At 33.2% G+C, this 18,264-nt stretch overlaps 1 protein-coding gene across 2 annotated transcripts; it reads right to left on the minus strand.

Moving 5' to 3' along the window:
- Positions 1-3,735: 3,735 nt before the first annotated feature.
- Positions 3,736-16,525, minus strand: LOC132705403 (arylsulfatase B-like). Of its 2 annotated transcripts, none has more exons than XM_060675980.1 (9): positions 16,394-16,525; positions 12,949-13,108; positions 12,721-12,897; positions 12,361-12,666; positions 8,220-8,402; positions 8,025-8,151; positions 7,868-7,968; positions 5,984-6,245; positions 3,736-5,903 (listed from the first exon to the last, which is right to left on the minus strand). In XM_060675980.1, exons 1-9 carry the CDS (start codon positions 16,499-16,501, stop codon positions 5,747-5,749), a joined length of 1,581 nt encoding a protein of 526 aa, XP_060531963.1. In that variant the 5' UTR covers positions 16,502-16,525; the 3' UTR covers positions 3,736-5,746. The 2 variants fall into 2 exon arrangements, with proteins under 2 accessions (XP_060531963.1, XP_060531961.1); XM_060675978.1 differs by having other exon boundaries at positions 7,826-7,968.
- Between the last annotated feature and the right edge of the window lie 1,739 nt (positions 16,526-18,264).

Raw genomic sequence — 18,264 nt, forward strand, 5'->3', positions numbered from 1 at the left:
AAAAAATGTTAATAATCGGAAAGCGTGTGTTAAATTGTTACAATAACATTGTAAGTAGAGTTCGCCTAACGATATACCGTTTTAACGACATAATCCGGTATTTAACGTTATGAAGGGTCAACCGCAGGCCTACCTCGCTTTGGGTTTCTCTTTGTAATCCTCAATAAATAGATTCGCAATTGCACAATGACGTTCCAGAACCGTACTTCGGTACTTCGTGCATACAAATGCAGAAAGCTGTGTAGAGTTTCGTCGGTCAGATTCCTCGATTATTATTAATCTCTGCGGCGAAAAATTCCATTCATACTTTAAAATGTTTATTATAAATATACAAAAAAGCAAACTGGGAAAACATCCATTATAAGTCAATTATCTACATAAAATTTTTATTATTATTATTATTACAAAGAATAAAGTGCAGAGGAGAACCTATTATGCACATTAATAGTTAGTAGCATGATAATGTTATACGTATAATAAATATTTAGTTATTGTTGTGAAACAATACACTATCCAAGCGACGTTTAAATACAGACAAGTTCGGCGCACACACATCTGAGGGTAAACTGTTCCAATAATCGAAAGCCCTGTTACTTATAAAATACAAGCTATGTGAAGTCCTGAATTGTTCCTTTCTTATTTTAAATGGATGACCACGTAGGCGTTCATCATTGCTTAAGACCACAAAGGGCACGTCAGATGGAAATTGGTCATGCGCAAACCTATACATTTGAATGAGATCCCCCTAGACTAGACGGTCATCGTAAGGTGTATGTCTAAGTTGAAGTGGCCAGCGCCTAGCGGCTCGTTGCATTCTTTCCAAAACATCACAGTCACGCAATAGCCATGGGTTCCAGGCTGGGGAAGCAAATTTCAGGATGGGGCCAATGTAAGTGGTAAAAAGTCTGCAAGCCATGCGAGGACCAAGATATTTAAGTCTTTTTTTAACAAAAATAACGCGCATTTTGCTTTCTTTGCTATATTTGATACATATACAGACCACGCAAGATCATTAGTTACTGTCACACCTAGGTCCATCTCAGAATCGACACTTGACACAGAGTTTCCATTGATATAATAGTTCAAACCGGGATTGTTCTTGCCAACATGCAGCACAGAGCACTTTTGAGCATCCAGCGGCAATAGCCAATTTGAACACCACTTGGAAATAATATACAAGTCTCACTGCAACACGTCAGCATGTGTTGAAGGATTTTCAAATAATTTAGTATCATCAGCATAAGCGCCCACATGAGAATCAATGCTGGAGAGCTAATTCATAGTACATAGCACTGGTCCCAACACCGATCCCTGGGGAACACCACTAGGCACGTTGCATTCGATAAAGCCAATCATCAAAGCACTTTTCCCACATCGATTCGGGTACCTCCAAAACATGCTTTTGTTGCGTTGCCCACGTAATTTATTCTAAATGTATGGGAATAAAAAGAAGTTATTCATTCATTCATTCAAAATCAGTTTCCGCACTGCATCAATGTTTTCTTGGACAATCACCGATTTTGGACGACCTGCACGAAATTCATCCTTAAGAAAATTATGACCACTACTGAAGTCCGAAAACCAGCGATAAACAGTAGTCCTAGATGGTGTTTTAACTCCAAAAGTCGAATTAAGTTCATCGATGCATTGTTATTGAGTTAGTCCACGTCTAAAGTTGTAAAAAATTATTGCACGAAAATGCTCTTGATTAAGTTCCATTTTTAAGCATCATAATTTTTTTAATTTATTACAAAAGACACAAACAACACTCTGTCGCCAAAACCTAACTGAGTAAACCTAACCTCAAAATGTGAAACTTTCTTATAAAAACGTTAGTGGCAAGATGGCAGGACTAGTTTAAGAAAATCCCACAGCAACAATCCGCACCCCACAGTTCTGGTCGGCGAACATCTTAAATACACGTACTGAAAAAATAGTACATTCCGCTTCACAACAGGCGGGTCTTAAACGTCTTAAAAACGGTATATCGTTCGGAGAATTCCAACGTCTTCGTTTTTACAACAAAAAATTTCCAGAGACCCACGGTACCCCGGTACCCAGGGTAAATACGATTCCTAAATCGACACATTAAGCAGATATAGTCTGTCTCAATCTTCATCGTGTTGGCTTTCGACGGACCCTCCCGAATAAAACTTTAACGATGTTAATTGTTATTGAGTAATACCAATACCAGTAACAAAAAAAAAATTCACCTGGGTGACAAAGCAGGGGTGGGCCAGGTGTATTTCTTCCTTTCTGATATATTTCCTGAGTGTTGACCATTTGTGGCAGTATTGAATAATCGTTTCTACTGTACAGGAGTTGTTGAAATATGCGCATGAAACTTTAATCAGTAGAATACTTGTTAAACTACTTACAAAAACGCCAACATCGTCGATAAGCGATATTATTAATAGGGGAGAATTGAAGAAAATAAATTAACGTAGAGATTTTCACTCACCGTATGGATAGTAGTGATCAATACCTAATGAGAAGGAAAACATATTGTCTTGATCGAAGCGAAGTCGGTCTTACCTTCGGGAAACTGAAAAAAAAGCTAGAAGCAGATGAATAGAGTTGTTTTTAAAATTGGATTTAAGTACCGCAAAATAGGTAACAGACAAAAGGCAAATAGTAATGGCATTACACAGATTACGCACTTGGAGATTTAATTTCTTTCAAGAAATTAAAAGATCTGATTCGATACACACGACACTCTATCCAGGAAGATGGATTGATTCTACTCAAAAGTGTTAGATGAAAGCACATCTTTTAAAAAATATTCCAAATAACAGTGTTATTGTTATGGATAGCTGAAGCTACCACAGTCTGCCACGCGAAGCACCAGCCCCATCAAGTTCAAAAACCTAAATACAAAAATCATATTTTATATGATATATATCATTGCATGTTTAACGTCATAGAGTATTTATGGAGCCAAGTAAAATCAAAGGTAAGAGCAGAAAAATGTTACTTCTACTTTAAGTCCCAGTGTTATAAATTTGATAAAAAATGTCATTAACACGAATACGAATATATATACGAATACCAATTGAGAGCTGAAAAAATTCAGTACAACATGTTATAAAAACTGAGGACTCTCACATTACTATACAAAACAACATAAATAATCTCAATGACGACTCTGATAGTGAACATTTCGATATTAGTTATGAATTTATTGTATATGTTTAATGTTATTGTTTTTTTAGTGTAATTAAATAAGATTATACGCGCCTAAATAAAGGAAAAAAATATTTTCTTGCCGCCGGCAGGTAACTTCCATAATTGCGGGCAAAAGCCAGCACGACGAAGATTGAGATACTTAGAATAAAAATGACTCAACACGGCACAAACCTGTAAGAGGCCCTTAATTTTCATGTCCCATTTCGTCACAGAAATAAATTTTGCTAACATATACAAAAGACAAACCAGTAATTATAATGTTCTTGGATTTATTAAGTACAAAATATATATTACCGTAAAAACGCAATATATTAATCAAATATCATTATTTCTATCCGTTACCCGGGAATGTGTATGTTTAAAAGGATTTTTCATATAAAGAAAATAAAATAAAACTATATAGGTTATTTTTTTGATCAAAACATGGGATAACTTTTCAAGTAAACATAAGGAAACTGTTGAATTTAAAACAAACATATCTATAATTAATATAAAAATAAAATAAATTATATTTTTTAAAATAAAAAAAACAAAGTAAATATATGGCAACCTTATTTATTGTGACAACTTAAGCTAACCATGACACTTTCAATTACACAAAGCCTTCTTGTTTTTACAGCTACATTTAGACGTTGAATACTTCTCTTTGCTTTGCTGCTTGAGCCGGAATCTCATCCATGGAAATTAAATTATCTTTGCAAATTGCAAATTGATTACGGGTGAAAAGCTGCTTCAAGGTGCTATCTTTGTTTTTGCTAATTAATAAAAGTCTGTATCTTCTATTCCAACGACAATGGACAGCACGTTTCCGGGATCTGGACGACCACCAATTTATCACCAATTTGGGCAGCAAAAACTTTTTTGTTTTAAAGTTCGACACATTTTTGTTGCCTGTTGCAGCTGCTCTTTTAGATCAGTAAATACTTCAAGGACATCCTGGGTTGCGGATTAGTTAATACATGAGGTATCAATAGTATTTTGGTCATCCAGATCACTTACATCTGAAACATGGTCATTAATATCTACATAGCGTATCGCTCAGATATGACTTGGCTGCTAAAGGCAATGTAGCGGGAGAATCAAATATTACAAAAATGTGAAGAAGATGATATGCTTCTTCTTCCTTTCACTTGGTTTTTAACGGCTGTAACTGGACAAACTGGACAATCGCTGTGTGATTGTGCAATCGACTTGATATCTAGAGTTTAATTCGGAACTCACCATTAGTTTTACAACAACGCCGTTTTTAGGCGCCTTGAGTTGGATTTGACACTGATTATACAAATTAAAAAGAAGATACATTAAAGTGTAAGTGCAAGCTTAAACTTCTAAATCCAAAAAACTTCAAAATCTATTAACCCCTAACACAAATTGTCGACTGCAAAAGCTTTATAATTTTTAAAAATTCATGCCAAAAATTTTTGAAATTGAAACGTTAACGTTTTATCATCAAAAAATGCCGGGTGTTCCATACGAAATATGGAGGAATGTGTAAAAATAATTTTATATAGAGTGTGTAGGAAGTTTTTCCCCATTTATTTATTGAATATTCCTCGAATTAGTGGGAGCAAAGCGTTTGCATATATCTAAATTCAAATTTAAACTCAAGCATCATCTTTGGCGAGGATTTTGGCTTTAAAAAATTGAAAGAGAACGCATTGTGATGAATAGGAAGATCGCAGATCTTCCGTGGAATTCAAGAAATCCCGAAAATATCGAGTGAGTTTATGCGGCAGTAACAAACAACTAAATAACTTCAAAATTTCAGCTATATATAATTCTGTCGGTACCAGACCTTCAGGCCAGATGGCTTTGTAAGTAAGCAAAACTGTCATTACTTTTCCTCTGAAGATCTCCAGGAAAAACATCAAAGACCTGGGTATGGTATGGGCTGCAATAAGCGCCTCTGGACTTGAACCAAATTTTTTCCAAAATGCGAACTACTGCTTTTCGATACAAGGAATGCGTTGAACAATTTTTTGCGACCAGACCAGATCTCAATAATTTTGTTGGTTTCAATGAGAACACTTGGTTTCAACATGATGGCGCCACCTCACATAGTGCAAACCTTTCAAAGGAACTCATCAGAACCATTTTTCAGGGAAGAGTGACCTCTACACTTCTGATTTATGGATTTTTTTTGATCAGGTTACCTTAAAGAAATAGTATATAGTACGACTCCTAAAAATTTAAACTACTTGGGACAAAGATATCTGGATAATATTGTTTTCCACAAATATTTTTCAATCTTTTGGGACACAATGTATTTAACAGATGCTTTTAGTTATTACTGGTAGAAAAATGAGTGAAAAATTTTGGTTTATCCGAAATTAGTTATGTGAAGACAATTTTTTTGCCTTTCGAAGTACATAAAAATAAAAAAAATCTGCGAAAAAGCGTTTTTCATTTTCCTTCATTCTGTTCTAAGGCCTGGAAAATGGAAATGGTACATTTCAGCAAAAAAAAATTGTGTTTCTGTTAATGTTCATAAAAGATAAAAGTAGAATCCTTATTTATGCAAATGATGTCGGCTAAACTAAAGCGGAGCCCAGTAATATTCTTAACAAGCTGAGGAAACCACGTCACCCCAATTGGTCCAAACATTGTTGAATAATCTCGGATCTGCATTTGGATCTAATGCAACATTCCCTGGGAGCAGTGTGGTTTTGTTATAACTCGAAAGTTTTTGAATCAAGTGTTCTACTTTATTCGGATACCTAAAAAACGTAACAGTAGGTACGACCTGACAAATATGATAATAAAATATTTTAGTAAACAACTCCCTACCGTTACTTACTTGTCAGCAAGATTTGCATACTCGCAAGGATCACGTTCAATGTCAAACAAACAGAACGAATCGGAGTCGCATACAATTTGCGTTTCGTTGTTGCAGGAAACAGTTGCTCTTGTTCTAAGTTCTTTTATGTCAGCAGTTCCGAGCGAACTTGTCGGATGTAGGGTTCGATATGCTAAACTATATGTAATTTCGGAAACATTGTAGGGGCGTCCTCTTCCGCTGGGTCCAGACCACGCTCTGTACAAACTGTCTGAGGATTTACCTAAAATATATTGGAATATGTCCTGGAGTGTTAATAAAAAATACGATATAAAAATTTAGACGTACAAATTAAAAAATTTTCCAAATCGAAAAGTGATTTGGTAATTGAACGTAATTGAATGAAACGTTAATTATTATAACCTAACAACTATTACAGAGATAATTATAAAATTATTCTTCTTAATTGCAACAAATTTTCTACCCAACATAATTAAAATTCAAAATGCGCAGTATGTGTTGGATATTTTTATTTCTCTATTTCACCTTAAATTTTCCTTCACATTTTTTTATATTTTCAAACAATGAAATAGCCAATATTTCTGTCTCTTGGAAAAGTAGGTCGGTCGGATAGGTCCTTTTTTTACCATAAATTTTCAACAAGTATTTTTAGCTACAACTCGGTACCTTTAAATGTGAGTAAGCTACCCCATACCATCCTAAAATCCCATAGGTTAGATGGGTATAGAGAGTTGTGTTGTTATATATTAGGATTGGTGACCTGGTGCCCTACACATTTATATATACACTACAAAATAAAGGTGCCCTGTTCAACTCCAAAAATTATTTCTTTTGTTTCATTAATTAACATGTAGATTTCTGTATCTCCCATAAATTTTCCCCTCAAACCATACTCCAGTTTTGATAAGAGAATTTGATGTGAAATGATATCAAGCGCATTAGAAGCCAATAAAAATTCAAAGAATGCACTGACTCTTGTGAGAAGCATCAGATTATTTTTAAACTTAAACCTTTTTTTATAATTATTATGTTGGTATTTAATTAGTTGGGATCTAAATTGTTTGCGAAATTTTCGTAATGACTTTGACAAAGTTAATAATTTTTAGATCACTTTCTAACTATGTGTAATTAATATATTTCCTAGTGACGATTCCATTTATGTGTTTGAAATTGTGGTGTTGGGTATAGAAATTGCGATAGGATGGTGATTCGAAATTACATTGCTTTCAAAAACAAATGATTTTGAACTGAGGTGGCTTTTACTTGATGAAAATCCATTTAACAAAATAAATAAGAACTAATAGTTCAGATTTTCACGAAATTATATATATTCGCACGACAATTGTTTCGACAACATCGTGTCTTTATCAAATGTAATAAACATAAACATAAAACCCTGAATTTTATAGAATTTTATCAAATCAAGAAACCATAAAAGCCCTACAACGCTACGCCGTGTAGCTAAGTGTCTATGAAACCGCGTGGTTAAAGGGTATTTGCGTTTTTAGTCGACAAATAAATACAAAAATCATTTCCGACCGAATTTTATCGAAGTTTTTCGCTAGAAAAAGACATAATATATAAGTCATCCGTCTGCTGTTTCCGTCGGGTGCGTGGATCACCTTTACCGAGAATTTTAACAACAAACACGCCACACGTCCAGACCACGCTGAGCAGAATATCGGAAAGCAGTGACATTTTTCACTTGGCGTGGTGGTGCTTTGTGCACAGACCACAGATAAAACGGGAAAACAGGTAGTCGACTGTGCTTTCAATTTTGCAAGATGTCTGCATTTAATTTAAAATATTTATTTGTAATCTAATTTTATCGACAGAAGTTACCTTTAAAGAGTTTCCATTGGCCCATCCGCAACCCATATTCACCTAGCACTGGATCGATATTCAGAAGCATTTCCGTTCTCGGGGATATTTCGTCGTGGACTAAAGAATTCCATAAACTAACGCCGTCAACTTGAGAAACGCTACTACAAATGCCAAGATAGGATCCATTCAAATGGATTAACAGATTAAAGACCCTCACCTAAGATTGCCACCAGCTGCTTCTAATATCGTCGGCAACCAATCTACAATATTCATCATGTGATGGGAAACTCGTTGATTTTTTTTTATTAATGGACTCCAAATAGCTGCAGTAGCCCTAACGCCACCTAGCCCATGATGTTATTATTTACGCAAAGCAACAAAATTTGTCAATCATAATGCGGATTGTACTAACCCTCCCACAATGAATTTTTAGCTCCCCGAAGAGGCCAGTTTGATCCTGCGCTGCGATCGTAAGCCCCTGCCACTGAGGCTCCGTTATCAGATGAGAAAATTATAATGCTGTTTTCGAGCATGGTGTTATTTGCCAATGCTTGTAGTAATTGACCAACTGAATCGTCGAGTTTGCTCAGTATGGCTGTCAAAGAATGTGTTAACATAAGGAAACCAGTTCAGTTTTCATCAATCAGTAAGAATAAAGTTACAATACATACTCAATTGGCGAGTTAACACCAAACATATAAAAATTATTTTTTAAGATTAAGATTATAGTTATAAATATCGCTGGGCGTTGAAGTTGGAATTACATTTGTCAGTGTTTTAAAGTAACCAGTAACCTGTGTTTCGCGTGAGAAAATATGGCCATTTTGTTAGTGATTCTTGAGTATTGAAGAGTTATTTTGGGTAATGCAGGTTAATAGGGATTTAGGATATTACGTTTTTTATAATTGAATTTTAAATATGCCCACTACTGGGGCATCCTATCTTACTACAAACGCGGCAGTTATTGTCAAAATAGTATATTATGCACAAAGTGCTTCGCTCCGCTCATGCCAAATAAAAGAGTGACTTAAAAAGTTTACCAGACGGGTTGCAAATATTTATTTTAATTGTTTTTCATCATTTACTATTCAATTTAAACTTTTATTTACGACGAAGAATTGTCTTGTTAAAAAAACAACCTAGAAAAATTTCATAAATGTAAGGTCAACATTTTATGAGCCTATATATAACTATATTTAACTTATAATAATAATAATAGTAATAGTAGCGCTTTATTTCCCACAGGTAACATGACCCAATTACAACAACTGTGAAATATAAATCATACAATATATATACACAGGGGACGTAAAAACTAATCTGAAATGTACTAATCTTATAACTAAAAAAAACAAGAAGGAAAGAAGGAGAAGGAGGCTTGTCAGTATGGATAACCCGACGCCAATCCAAGTTGCCGAATAATAATATAAATCGCAGTGCGATGATAGTTTGTTGAAGGTAACACACATATTGTAAATAGGGTACATGAAAAGGTACTTGTTCCAAAAGAAACAGACTATCGACTCCGTAATGAACTAACTTGTAGAGAAATGAAACAGATTGAAAGTCTCTGCGCAAGCTCAGAGGCAGTACAGCGAACCTTCCCAGCAACAGATCGTGGTCAACTCCCCTCTCAAGATAGGAACCGTCCTCCCTGAACGTTAGATACTTCAGTAACCTTCCCTGCACACTCTCAATAGACTGAGCTTGGCAGTTATATATTGGTGACCATACCAGCTAGCCAGAGTCAAGCTTGGACCTAATGCAACAGTTAAATAACAATTTACCAATAGCTGAGCTACAAAAATGCCTGTAATTTCTTATTACGAATTCTAAAATTTGCATTGCACTGGAAACCGTATTAGTAATATGAGGTACAAAAGAGAACGTCTAGTCAAATAAAATCCCCACATCCTTTACAGTGGCAAGTCTATAGGAGTTTTTGTGCATTGCACTTGCTGATGTTAAGATGCAATTTATTTTTAGTACACCACTGACTGACAATATTGATGTTTTTCTGGAGAGTCATGCAGTCCGTGCCGGTTTTAATGCATCGATATAGTATCAGGTCATCCGCATAGGCAAGCTTATCGCAGATATCAGATAGTCTATAAATATATTAAACAGTAGTGGTCCAAGGTTAGAACCTCGAGGCACACTAGAAGTTGGAACAAAAGAAATTGATCCCAACTCCTCAATCTCAACGACCTGCCGACAGTTCATCAGATAGGACGTCAACTCTGTAATCAGAGAATCGGAGAAACCATATTTTTGAGATACTTTTTCAATCAGTATGTGATGATCTATTTGGTCAAACGCTTTTTGTGGGGAGTCACAGATATAGGAAGACAGGGAGCATAAGTTGGTGATACATGATCTTTTCGTATAAAAACCATGTTGTTGCGAAGATAGTTTATTTTAAATTTAAGCAAAAATAAATTTATTTAATATAATCTCCAATATTTCCAAAATTGCACAAGATCGAAATAAGTCGGTAGTTTTCATCTACGGAAGGTTCAACTTTTTTATCATATTATATTATATTATAAAATAATAAAAAAATTATGAGTTTGTAGATTAATTTTGCACCTAAATTAGTTTATCAAAGATATGAGAATAACGTTTAAATTTAATTAAACATACCCATTAGTTCAAAAGTTCGGTTCAATTGAAAAATACGAATTTTGTAATTAAACTAGTAGTCAAAAGCACACCAGTTACCAAGATATGAGCTAAATACTGGAATTAAATGCGAATGCCAATGCCAATTACTAAAGGATTATGCCAATAACTCAAAATTTAACAAACGTATTTTTCAAAAATTAAAAGTTATGTTAAGGTGATTACTGGTTTTAAATTTATAAAAAAGTGTTGGCAAAATTGTTAGTCAAAAGAACAAACGGGTTGCTTTAATTATAATGTTTTAAACACTGCAAATATTTTATTTATGGTGCGTTTCATAGTTTCAGGCTGACGGAGTAGGTACGCCAAATGTACAAAAATCTATATCGTTTAAAAAAAATCCGAATCGTCTTTACTCTTGCTGGGTAGTTATAGATACATTTTTAAAGTCTGAAAATGAAATCTAATTGAAATTGACAAAAAATTTAGTGTCCGTGTCAGTGGAATCATGATGTAGATTATGAAGGGATTCTGGTGATACTCCGAAGAATTGCGGTGGAAAGCCATGGAACTTAAGCATCAAAATGCATTTTGTGTTTCGATGGAACATTTTTGAAAAAAAGAAAGATGAGCTTCTAAGTTAAGATTTCTTTAAAAATGAAAATTATTTTCAAAATTGTTTAATTTGGAGTAAATTAAGTCCTTTCCTTTTTTTCGTAAAATTGGCCGGTGTAGCGTAAAACAAAGTTCATTTCTTGAAATTGTTATTTTGCTATTGGTCAAGCAGTTTTTGAAATATGGAAATAAAAAGTTAAGATTACATTCTAGTTTTTCACATAATATCTAGAGAGCTTTCATTACACTCTATCTAATCTTTGTCATTCCTGCACTGTATTTTTTAAAGTAATTGTGATGAACTAATAGTTTCTGGATAAAGAAAATATACTACATTTATTTCCATAAAACATTCTTTTCCAGCAATTGTCATTTTTTTGTGATCAAAGCAGATTTTTTCGAGATGGTGATGGCGATGATGATGAAGGTTACATTATATCTCTTCAGACAATGTGTGCTAGGGTGCTGGGTATAGCCTATAATCTCGGTATTTCATGCAATACATTTTTTTGATTGTACCACTCTAAAGCTTCCTTTTCAATATTATGGCACAGTGGCCATTTCTAAGCAAAAAACAAACTATATTTCTTTCGATAGAACACACCGTTTTCGAGATATGTAATTTTTTATTTCAAATAATTCGCTGGACAAAAAAAATTTAGTAGGATAAAGTAGCCTATGGATTAGAGAAGAACACATTGACGTTAGCTTTGGCCGTTATTTTAAAAGGAAATAAAAAATAATTTCAAGTGTTTTAACATGCCATTGACGTTAGTAAAATGTTGCTCATTATTGCATCTCGTATATGCCCAAATTAAATTGTGAAAACTCCGCTTTAGATTGCTTTTTAGAACATTTATTAAGAACTACTCTGTATAGTAATATACAAATTTCGCTATTTATGCACAATTTCGGAATTTTACTAATTCAATTTGAAATGTAGGTACCAAAACAAACATTGATTTTGTTCATTTAATTATTCTGTTAGACGATAAGTACCATGTTTTTTGAAATACATGAAATAAGACTGAACGAAAAATAATTTTAAAGGAACTCCTAAGAGTTCTAGTTGAATTTGGAGAATTTTCGTGGAATTCCGGCAAATTCCAGTATAATTACCAGGAATTCCGTCGAATAGTTGCCTGGAATTAAGGTGGAAGTACGTGGGATTCTATTGAAATATGATCTACAACTTAATTCACCAGCGTAATATAAATTTATATATAGGTATAAATTCTAGACGAAAAAATTATACTGCGCAGATTTCTGTTAAAAAAGGAAATGCTTTGACTGTTATTAACATCCCTAAACCTTACCAGCATATTTCCGTCTACTGTGACTGTCTTGTATGTGATTAAATTTGGCTACATATTCGTCAGGAGCAGGTAGTGGATTGTAGAAGTTCCCAGCATGCACAGCAGCTTGTGCGAGGTACAAAAATAGCGGCTTGCTTTGGTTGTGATTGTTTATTATCTTTATAGCTTCTCGTGTGAAAACATCTGTGGAGTATTGCCCGTGTAGATCATAAGCCACGTCCATATTTCTCCTCATATCCAGGCCCCAAGAGGGCCAGTCGTCATCCTTAGTGTGATCGAAATAATCGTGACCAGAATTCCAAAACCCTTGCCAATTTGGACGAGATAAAGTTTGCCTAAATACAATTTAAGTCAGCTTACCCAAATGCGAATCAAACCCTCTGAATGTGGGGGTATACTCCTTCTTCCAGTATCCCAGATGCCATTTGCCTATGATGTGATTTACGTAGCCTAAATCTTTTAGATATTCAGGCAGTAGTTTTTCTGAAAGATTTAGACCTCGGGGCTCTGCTGGTAACAACGCAAAGTAATGTAGTCCTAAAGGGATGCAGAAGAAATTTTGTAATCGGTTCTCTTTTTACATCTCACCTGTATGAATCGGGTATTTTCCAGTTAGAAGTGCTGCTCTGGAAGGTGTGCAAATGGGATTTACATAATAATTATTTAAAATGACTCCAGAGTATGCTAATACATCGATATTTGGTGTCGGTATTTCAGTCATCCCATGAAATCCGACATCATTCCATCCCTGTATGTCATTAAAATGAATAATAACAAATTGTTTAAAATTCATTTAAAAGATGTTCGTACCACTCGATCCGAAGAAAGAAAATAATATTTTTCAAAGCCTGCTCTATTTCGTGAAATAAGTTTTTAACGAGCATGTTTCAAAATGTTCGTTATACAAAGTGTCGTGAAGTGATGTATTTAAGACAAAAGGGTTTCTTTTTGTATACTTATATAAGTTTATCAACGGATTTAGCCAAAACAAAGCAAGCAACTTTATGCATAGTTTTTTTTTAATGAGTTGTGTTTAGGGGATTGAAATGGATTACCCCTATCATTCGCCTTAAATAAGTTCAAAGAAAAAGTTACCAATAGCATGAAACAAAAAAAAAATAATTTTTTTTTATAAAATTACTTGTGTGTGCTGTCAAACCGTTGTATTTTATACCAATATTTATGTATTATCTTCTAAACAATTACTTTTAAAAAATAGTTTATTAACTTAAATTTCTGAAACTTGTTGTATACTGCGAATAAATGTCTTCTTAAACAACATTTGATTTAAACAACGTAACTCAAAAACACAAAAATAAGCAAGTCATCTAAGTCAAAATAATAAAAACAAATTATTGACTTCCTAATTTGCTAATTTTTTTTTTATGACATACATGCACAACATGAACATTAAATGGTTAGATAGTTAATTCTGGATTGAATTAGTTGAATTTTCTATTCAAGCTAACTGAGCAATGTCAAATAAAGCAGTAATAAGAGACGGCGCAAGAAGTGATTACAGGTTTGTGTATTTTTTTAGTTCGAAAATATAAGTTTGCAAGAGACAAAAGTTTTTAAGCAGAACATAAAACTAAAAAAAAATAATGTCATTCCATTTATCCTTAAATTTAGTGAAGAAGAATCATAAGGGTGGTCTAATTCAATCCCTCCACTAATTGGAAAAATTCATGCGGAAAATGTGTTTTTATAACAATTTACTGGTACTGCTGCTATTTTTACTTTTAAGATAAAAATAAAAACGTTATTACAAATCTTCTGAATTTAAGTTAACCTCTGAAGAAGAAAACTAGATGATTGGCAAAACGTCAGCAAGTTTGTTCTATAAACAACTGACGGAGGTGGAACCCAGAAGGTTTGTAAATGGTATTACAGCATTACTGGGGAAGTTTGTATTAAATGACAAAAACATAATTTTTCTGCCATGTTTGTAACCCGATATCTCTCTAATCATTAGCTTTTCACCCAACTTTTATATAACAAACTACCCTTTATTTTAAACAAATAAAACATTTTCTGACATGGACATGCAAATCTAATGGATATTAGTAATAACCTTACAATTTACAATTGTTTCGGCAGGACGTAATTTATTTTTTGAGAAAATTAGCTGAAATGTGTGTTTGTGATTCGTTCAAATTGACTAGGACTAAGAAAATGTACTAAAAAAAATTTGAACAAAAGACGTAAAAGAATAATTTTTTTTTAACCATCCTGACTCATCATTATTTGTAAATTTCTCCTTGATCTTGAATTATACTTTATGCATTTGTAGATAAAATATGCACTTACTATTCTTCTATAGTTTGAATCCTCGTGTTCAAATGTTGATAATGGTGGAGCCTTAATTGTTGTTTATAAAAACATCATTGATATCTTCATTCAAAGGTAATTGTAAAAATGTCAAGGATTTCCCAAGTTCTTTTATCACCGTGAGAATATATTCTTATATCCTCCAAACCCATTATCCTCCTTTCAAATAAATAATTAATTAGAAGAAAAGGTTTTTCCTAGCCTCTCTGGCAATAGGAAGGCGAAAATTTGGTAAACATACAATTTTGTGTACTCTAAAATCGTAAAAGAGAAAAATTCAAGAAACGTGATTTGCTTAAAATTAATTTTTGACGTTAGATAAGATAAAATATTCAAGGCGGTACAGGTCCTTAATATTTATTTTTGGGAAATTATGGTACTTGTTAAAGTCTGTTCATAGATATAAGAAAGTGACTAACTGATACGAATTAAGGAAAGCTGTAAGAATGAAATATGGCCGAACAGGTCCGCATTTTGCTTAGAATTTAATTATTTGGGGTTTTGTTAGGAAAGATACTAAACAATATTTATTTATTTATGTATGTATTTATGTTTAAATCTAAAATAAAATTACAAATTATTCACATAATATATCAGTGTCACTGTCGCAATCATCGCCTGTTCTAATTATTATTTGTTCTATATTATTTGCAATATGGATATACGATTGTTCTGCTTTTTCTATATGTTTAACAGAATTTTTCCAACTTTGTAGAGGGATGTTAAAAACTTCGGTTTCTATAAGTTTGAGGACATTGGAGTTAACACGGGGAAAAACATTGTTAAATTTGTTCCTCGTACAACTGGTAAATTTTACGCCGTATTATATCTTGATCACTTTCATCTACACTCGAGAAAATGTCAGCATCGTTTCTTTTTTCACAATTTTCCATACAGTTGATGTTGGAATTTTCGTCAATGTGGCCGTTTCTACCAAAGATGCTTGCTTGCTGGCACCACGTTCAATGAGATTCAAATAAACATTTTTTATAACTTCGTTAGTCTCAATAGAATAGTGTTTTCCACATTTGGGCGGGAGCATCTTCTGAGATACATTAGACTCGCACATGTTTTGCATAATTCGCACACGATTCAACACACGCTATATTACACAAGAAATAAGAATGATTATTAGTAAACTTAAACTAAGTAGTATACCAAACCAAAGAATATTAAACATAGGTAGGTATAAAATTATTTTCTATTACGGACCACAATTTTACCTGAATTTAAATTTATGTTAGTGACCACCCTTGGATAATCCCATTCAAAATCAATTGGTCACTTTCTTATATCTATGAACAGACCATATCCAAATGTCCCCCCAGTAAACTAATTGGAAAGTTTAAAACAGAATCCAAGTACTACGACCCCTGAATATAAATAAATAAACGATTTTTATACTATTCCTACTCATGATATTCACTCAAAACTCACACGTTATGTGCTAATTATGGGTATATTAATGAAATAAAATTAAAATAAAAAAAAAAAGATTGCCGTTCAACATTTCAACGTCAACAATACACACTGCCATTTTTCCTAATAAGAAAAATCACAATAAGGCCTCCTATTCCAAAAAAATTGCAAATTAAGTTAAGAATGTATTTAATACTACTTTATTCCTAGTGTCTTAAATTTTATAGCATGCGAGAAATAAAACGAATTCTGAAACGGATCATGAAATTATATTGCTACTTACCAAATCATCCGCTAATATAAATATAATATTTGGTTTTATAGTATTGTCACAATTAATAGTTGTAACAATAACGGGCGCGAACGCAGCGAATAAAATCCACGTTCCCATGTTATATTAATTGTAGCGCAGACTGCCAACATCGAATGATCAAATTATTTTAAATTATTTTAAGAAGGAATTCATTTAATGTACTTCTCAATTGACAGTGGTTTATTCTATTATCTGCTCGAAAAGCCGCGCCAAATTGTTATTTTTCATAACAGGATCGTCTTCAGATTTTTTTTTCTAAACAACAAATCGTCGTTTCTGTCGATTCACTCAGTTCCAGTTGAAATAAAATTTCTATTTATTTCCATATTGATGGTGATGTATGTCTAGATGTTCCTTTACTAAACCAAGCCGGTGGTTGTGATATATTTTGACTATTTTTGATGATGACAATCTCTTGTCAATTACTTTAACACTTGGCGTGATTTTCGAAGCAATGTAAGTGTCTAGATTTTGAGATGACTGCACGAAAGAGAATTGTGCCAGATAAATGTGCTACTCCTTTTATAGTATCGAATTTGTTGAATGCAGGACAAAATTTAAAAATATTTTATTATAACCTATTTCTTGTTAGTTCTTTGGCTCATGGTATCAATGGAGTGGCAGAATGTATAACAGATCAGCTTCCATTGCACAGTGGTCCCTTTTTATGGGACATGCGGTCATGAAATTCTCGCGCTAATGGGATATTTTCAGTATGGGATTTTTGTGCATATTTCAACATTTCCAAGACAAATATATATTTTTAAACTTCGATATAAATAAAAAAAATTATTTCCTCCAAAAAAAAATTCACATTATTTTAATAAAACACATAAATATGAAAACTATACTAATATGGTACAATTAAGCCTAAAGAATCATTATAAATTCTTCCGGAACCCTCATTATGGCTATACCTATGGCTAATTACTCCCGAATTGAAATCAAATAGGATTTATAATTTTATAATGAGTCTTGTAATAAAACTGAAAAACTCATTACAAATAATCATTTATGGCTGTTAATTTCAGAAGTAAAATTCACTATAAAAAGATCTTTTATATCATTAGAAAGAGGGGTGCGGGATTACCATTTTATAATGAGTTGTGTTGATTGATTTAACTGTTATTCTAATTCTAATTAATCAAAAACTTCAGGTATGGACTTACTGCTTTTAGTTAATTTTCTTAAACTAGAAATAAAAGGGAAAGAAGATCTGTAATTGTAAGAACACGATACATTTTTCTTGTATTTTCACGTCACGCCACGATTCTGCAGCTTCTTCTGAAAGTTCTCCTATCAATAGAAGTGCATTTTCAATAACTTTAGATCCATGCACGAGAACTTTGTGCACGGAGGCAGGTAGGTAATACCACGGATAATTTTTTACAAGGTGTCGTGCTGTTTCTAAAACGTAATTCTAATATTTTAAAGAATTAATTTTATAGCCAGAGCCCAAAGCCTGCAAAAGAATACAACATCGCTTGATAAGATCTTTATCCACACCAGTTAGTTCAGCTGAAACTTCATAACTTGTAAAAAATATTTAATAATAATAATAATAATAATATATAATTAAACCCAACTTTTCCCTAAAATCTTTTTGAATCCGCGGTTTTCTCTCTGCAAGAAGTACTTTTTCATTTTGCAATCTAGTTTGCCACTTTTTAAAATCTAGCTTGTCTCAAAGGTGTATAAAATAATCAAAAAACCTAATCCATGAGTGAAGGGGTGATAAGAGAGATCGGCAGTTTTGCTTAAACATACCTCAATATCGTTCATTTCTTTCGGCGTAGCATCGCAAGTGCAACACCTACTTGACGATGTTTCCGCTAAGGAGC

The sequence above is a fragment of the Cylas formicarius genome, unplaced genomic scaffold, assembly GCF_029955315.1.
Source record: "Cylas formicarius isolate icCylForm1 unplaced genomic scaffold, icCylForm1.1 PGA_scaffold_7__23_contigs__length_41026272, whole genome shotgun sequence".
Taxonomy (NCBI): Eukaryota; Metazoa; Arthropoda; class Insecta; order Coleoptera; family Brentidae; genus Cylas; species Cylas formicarius.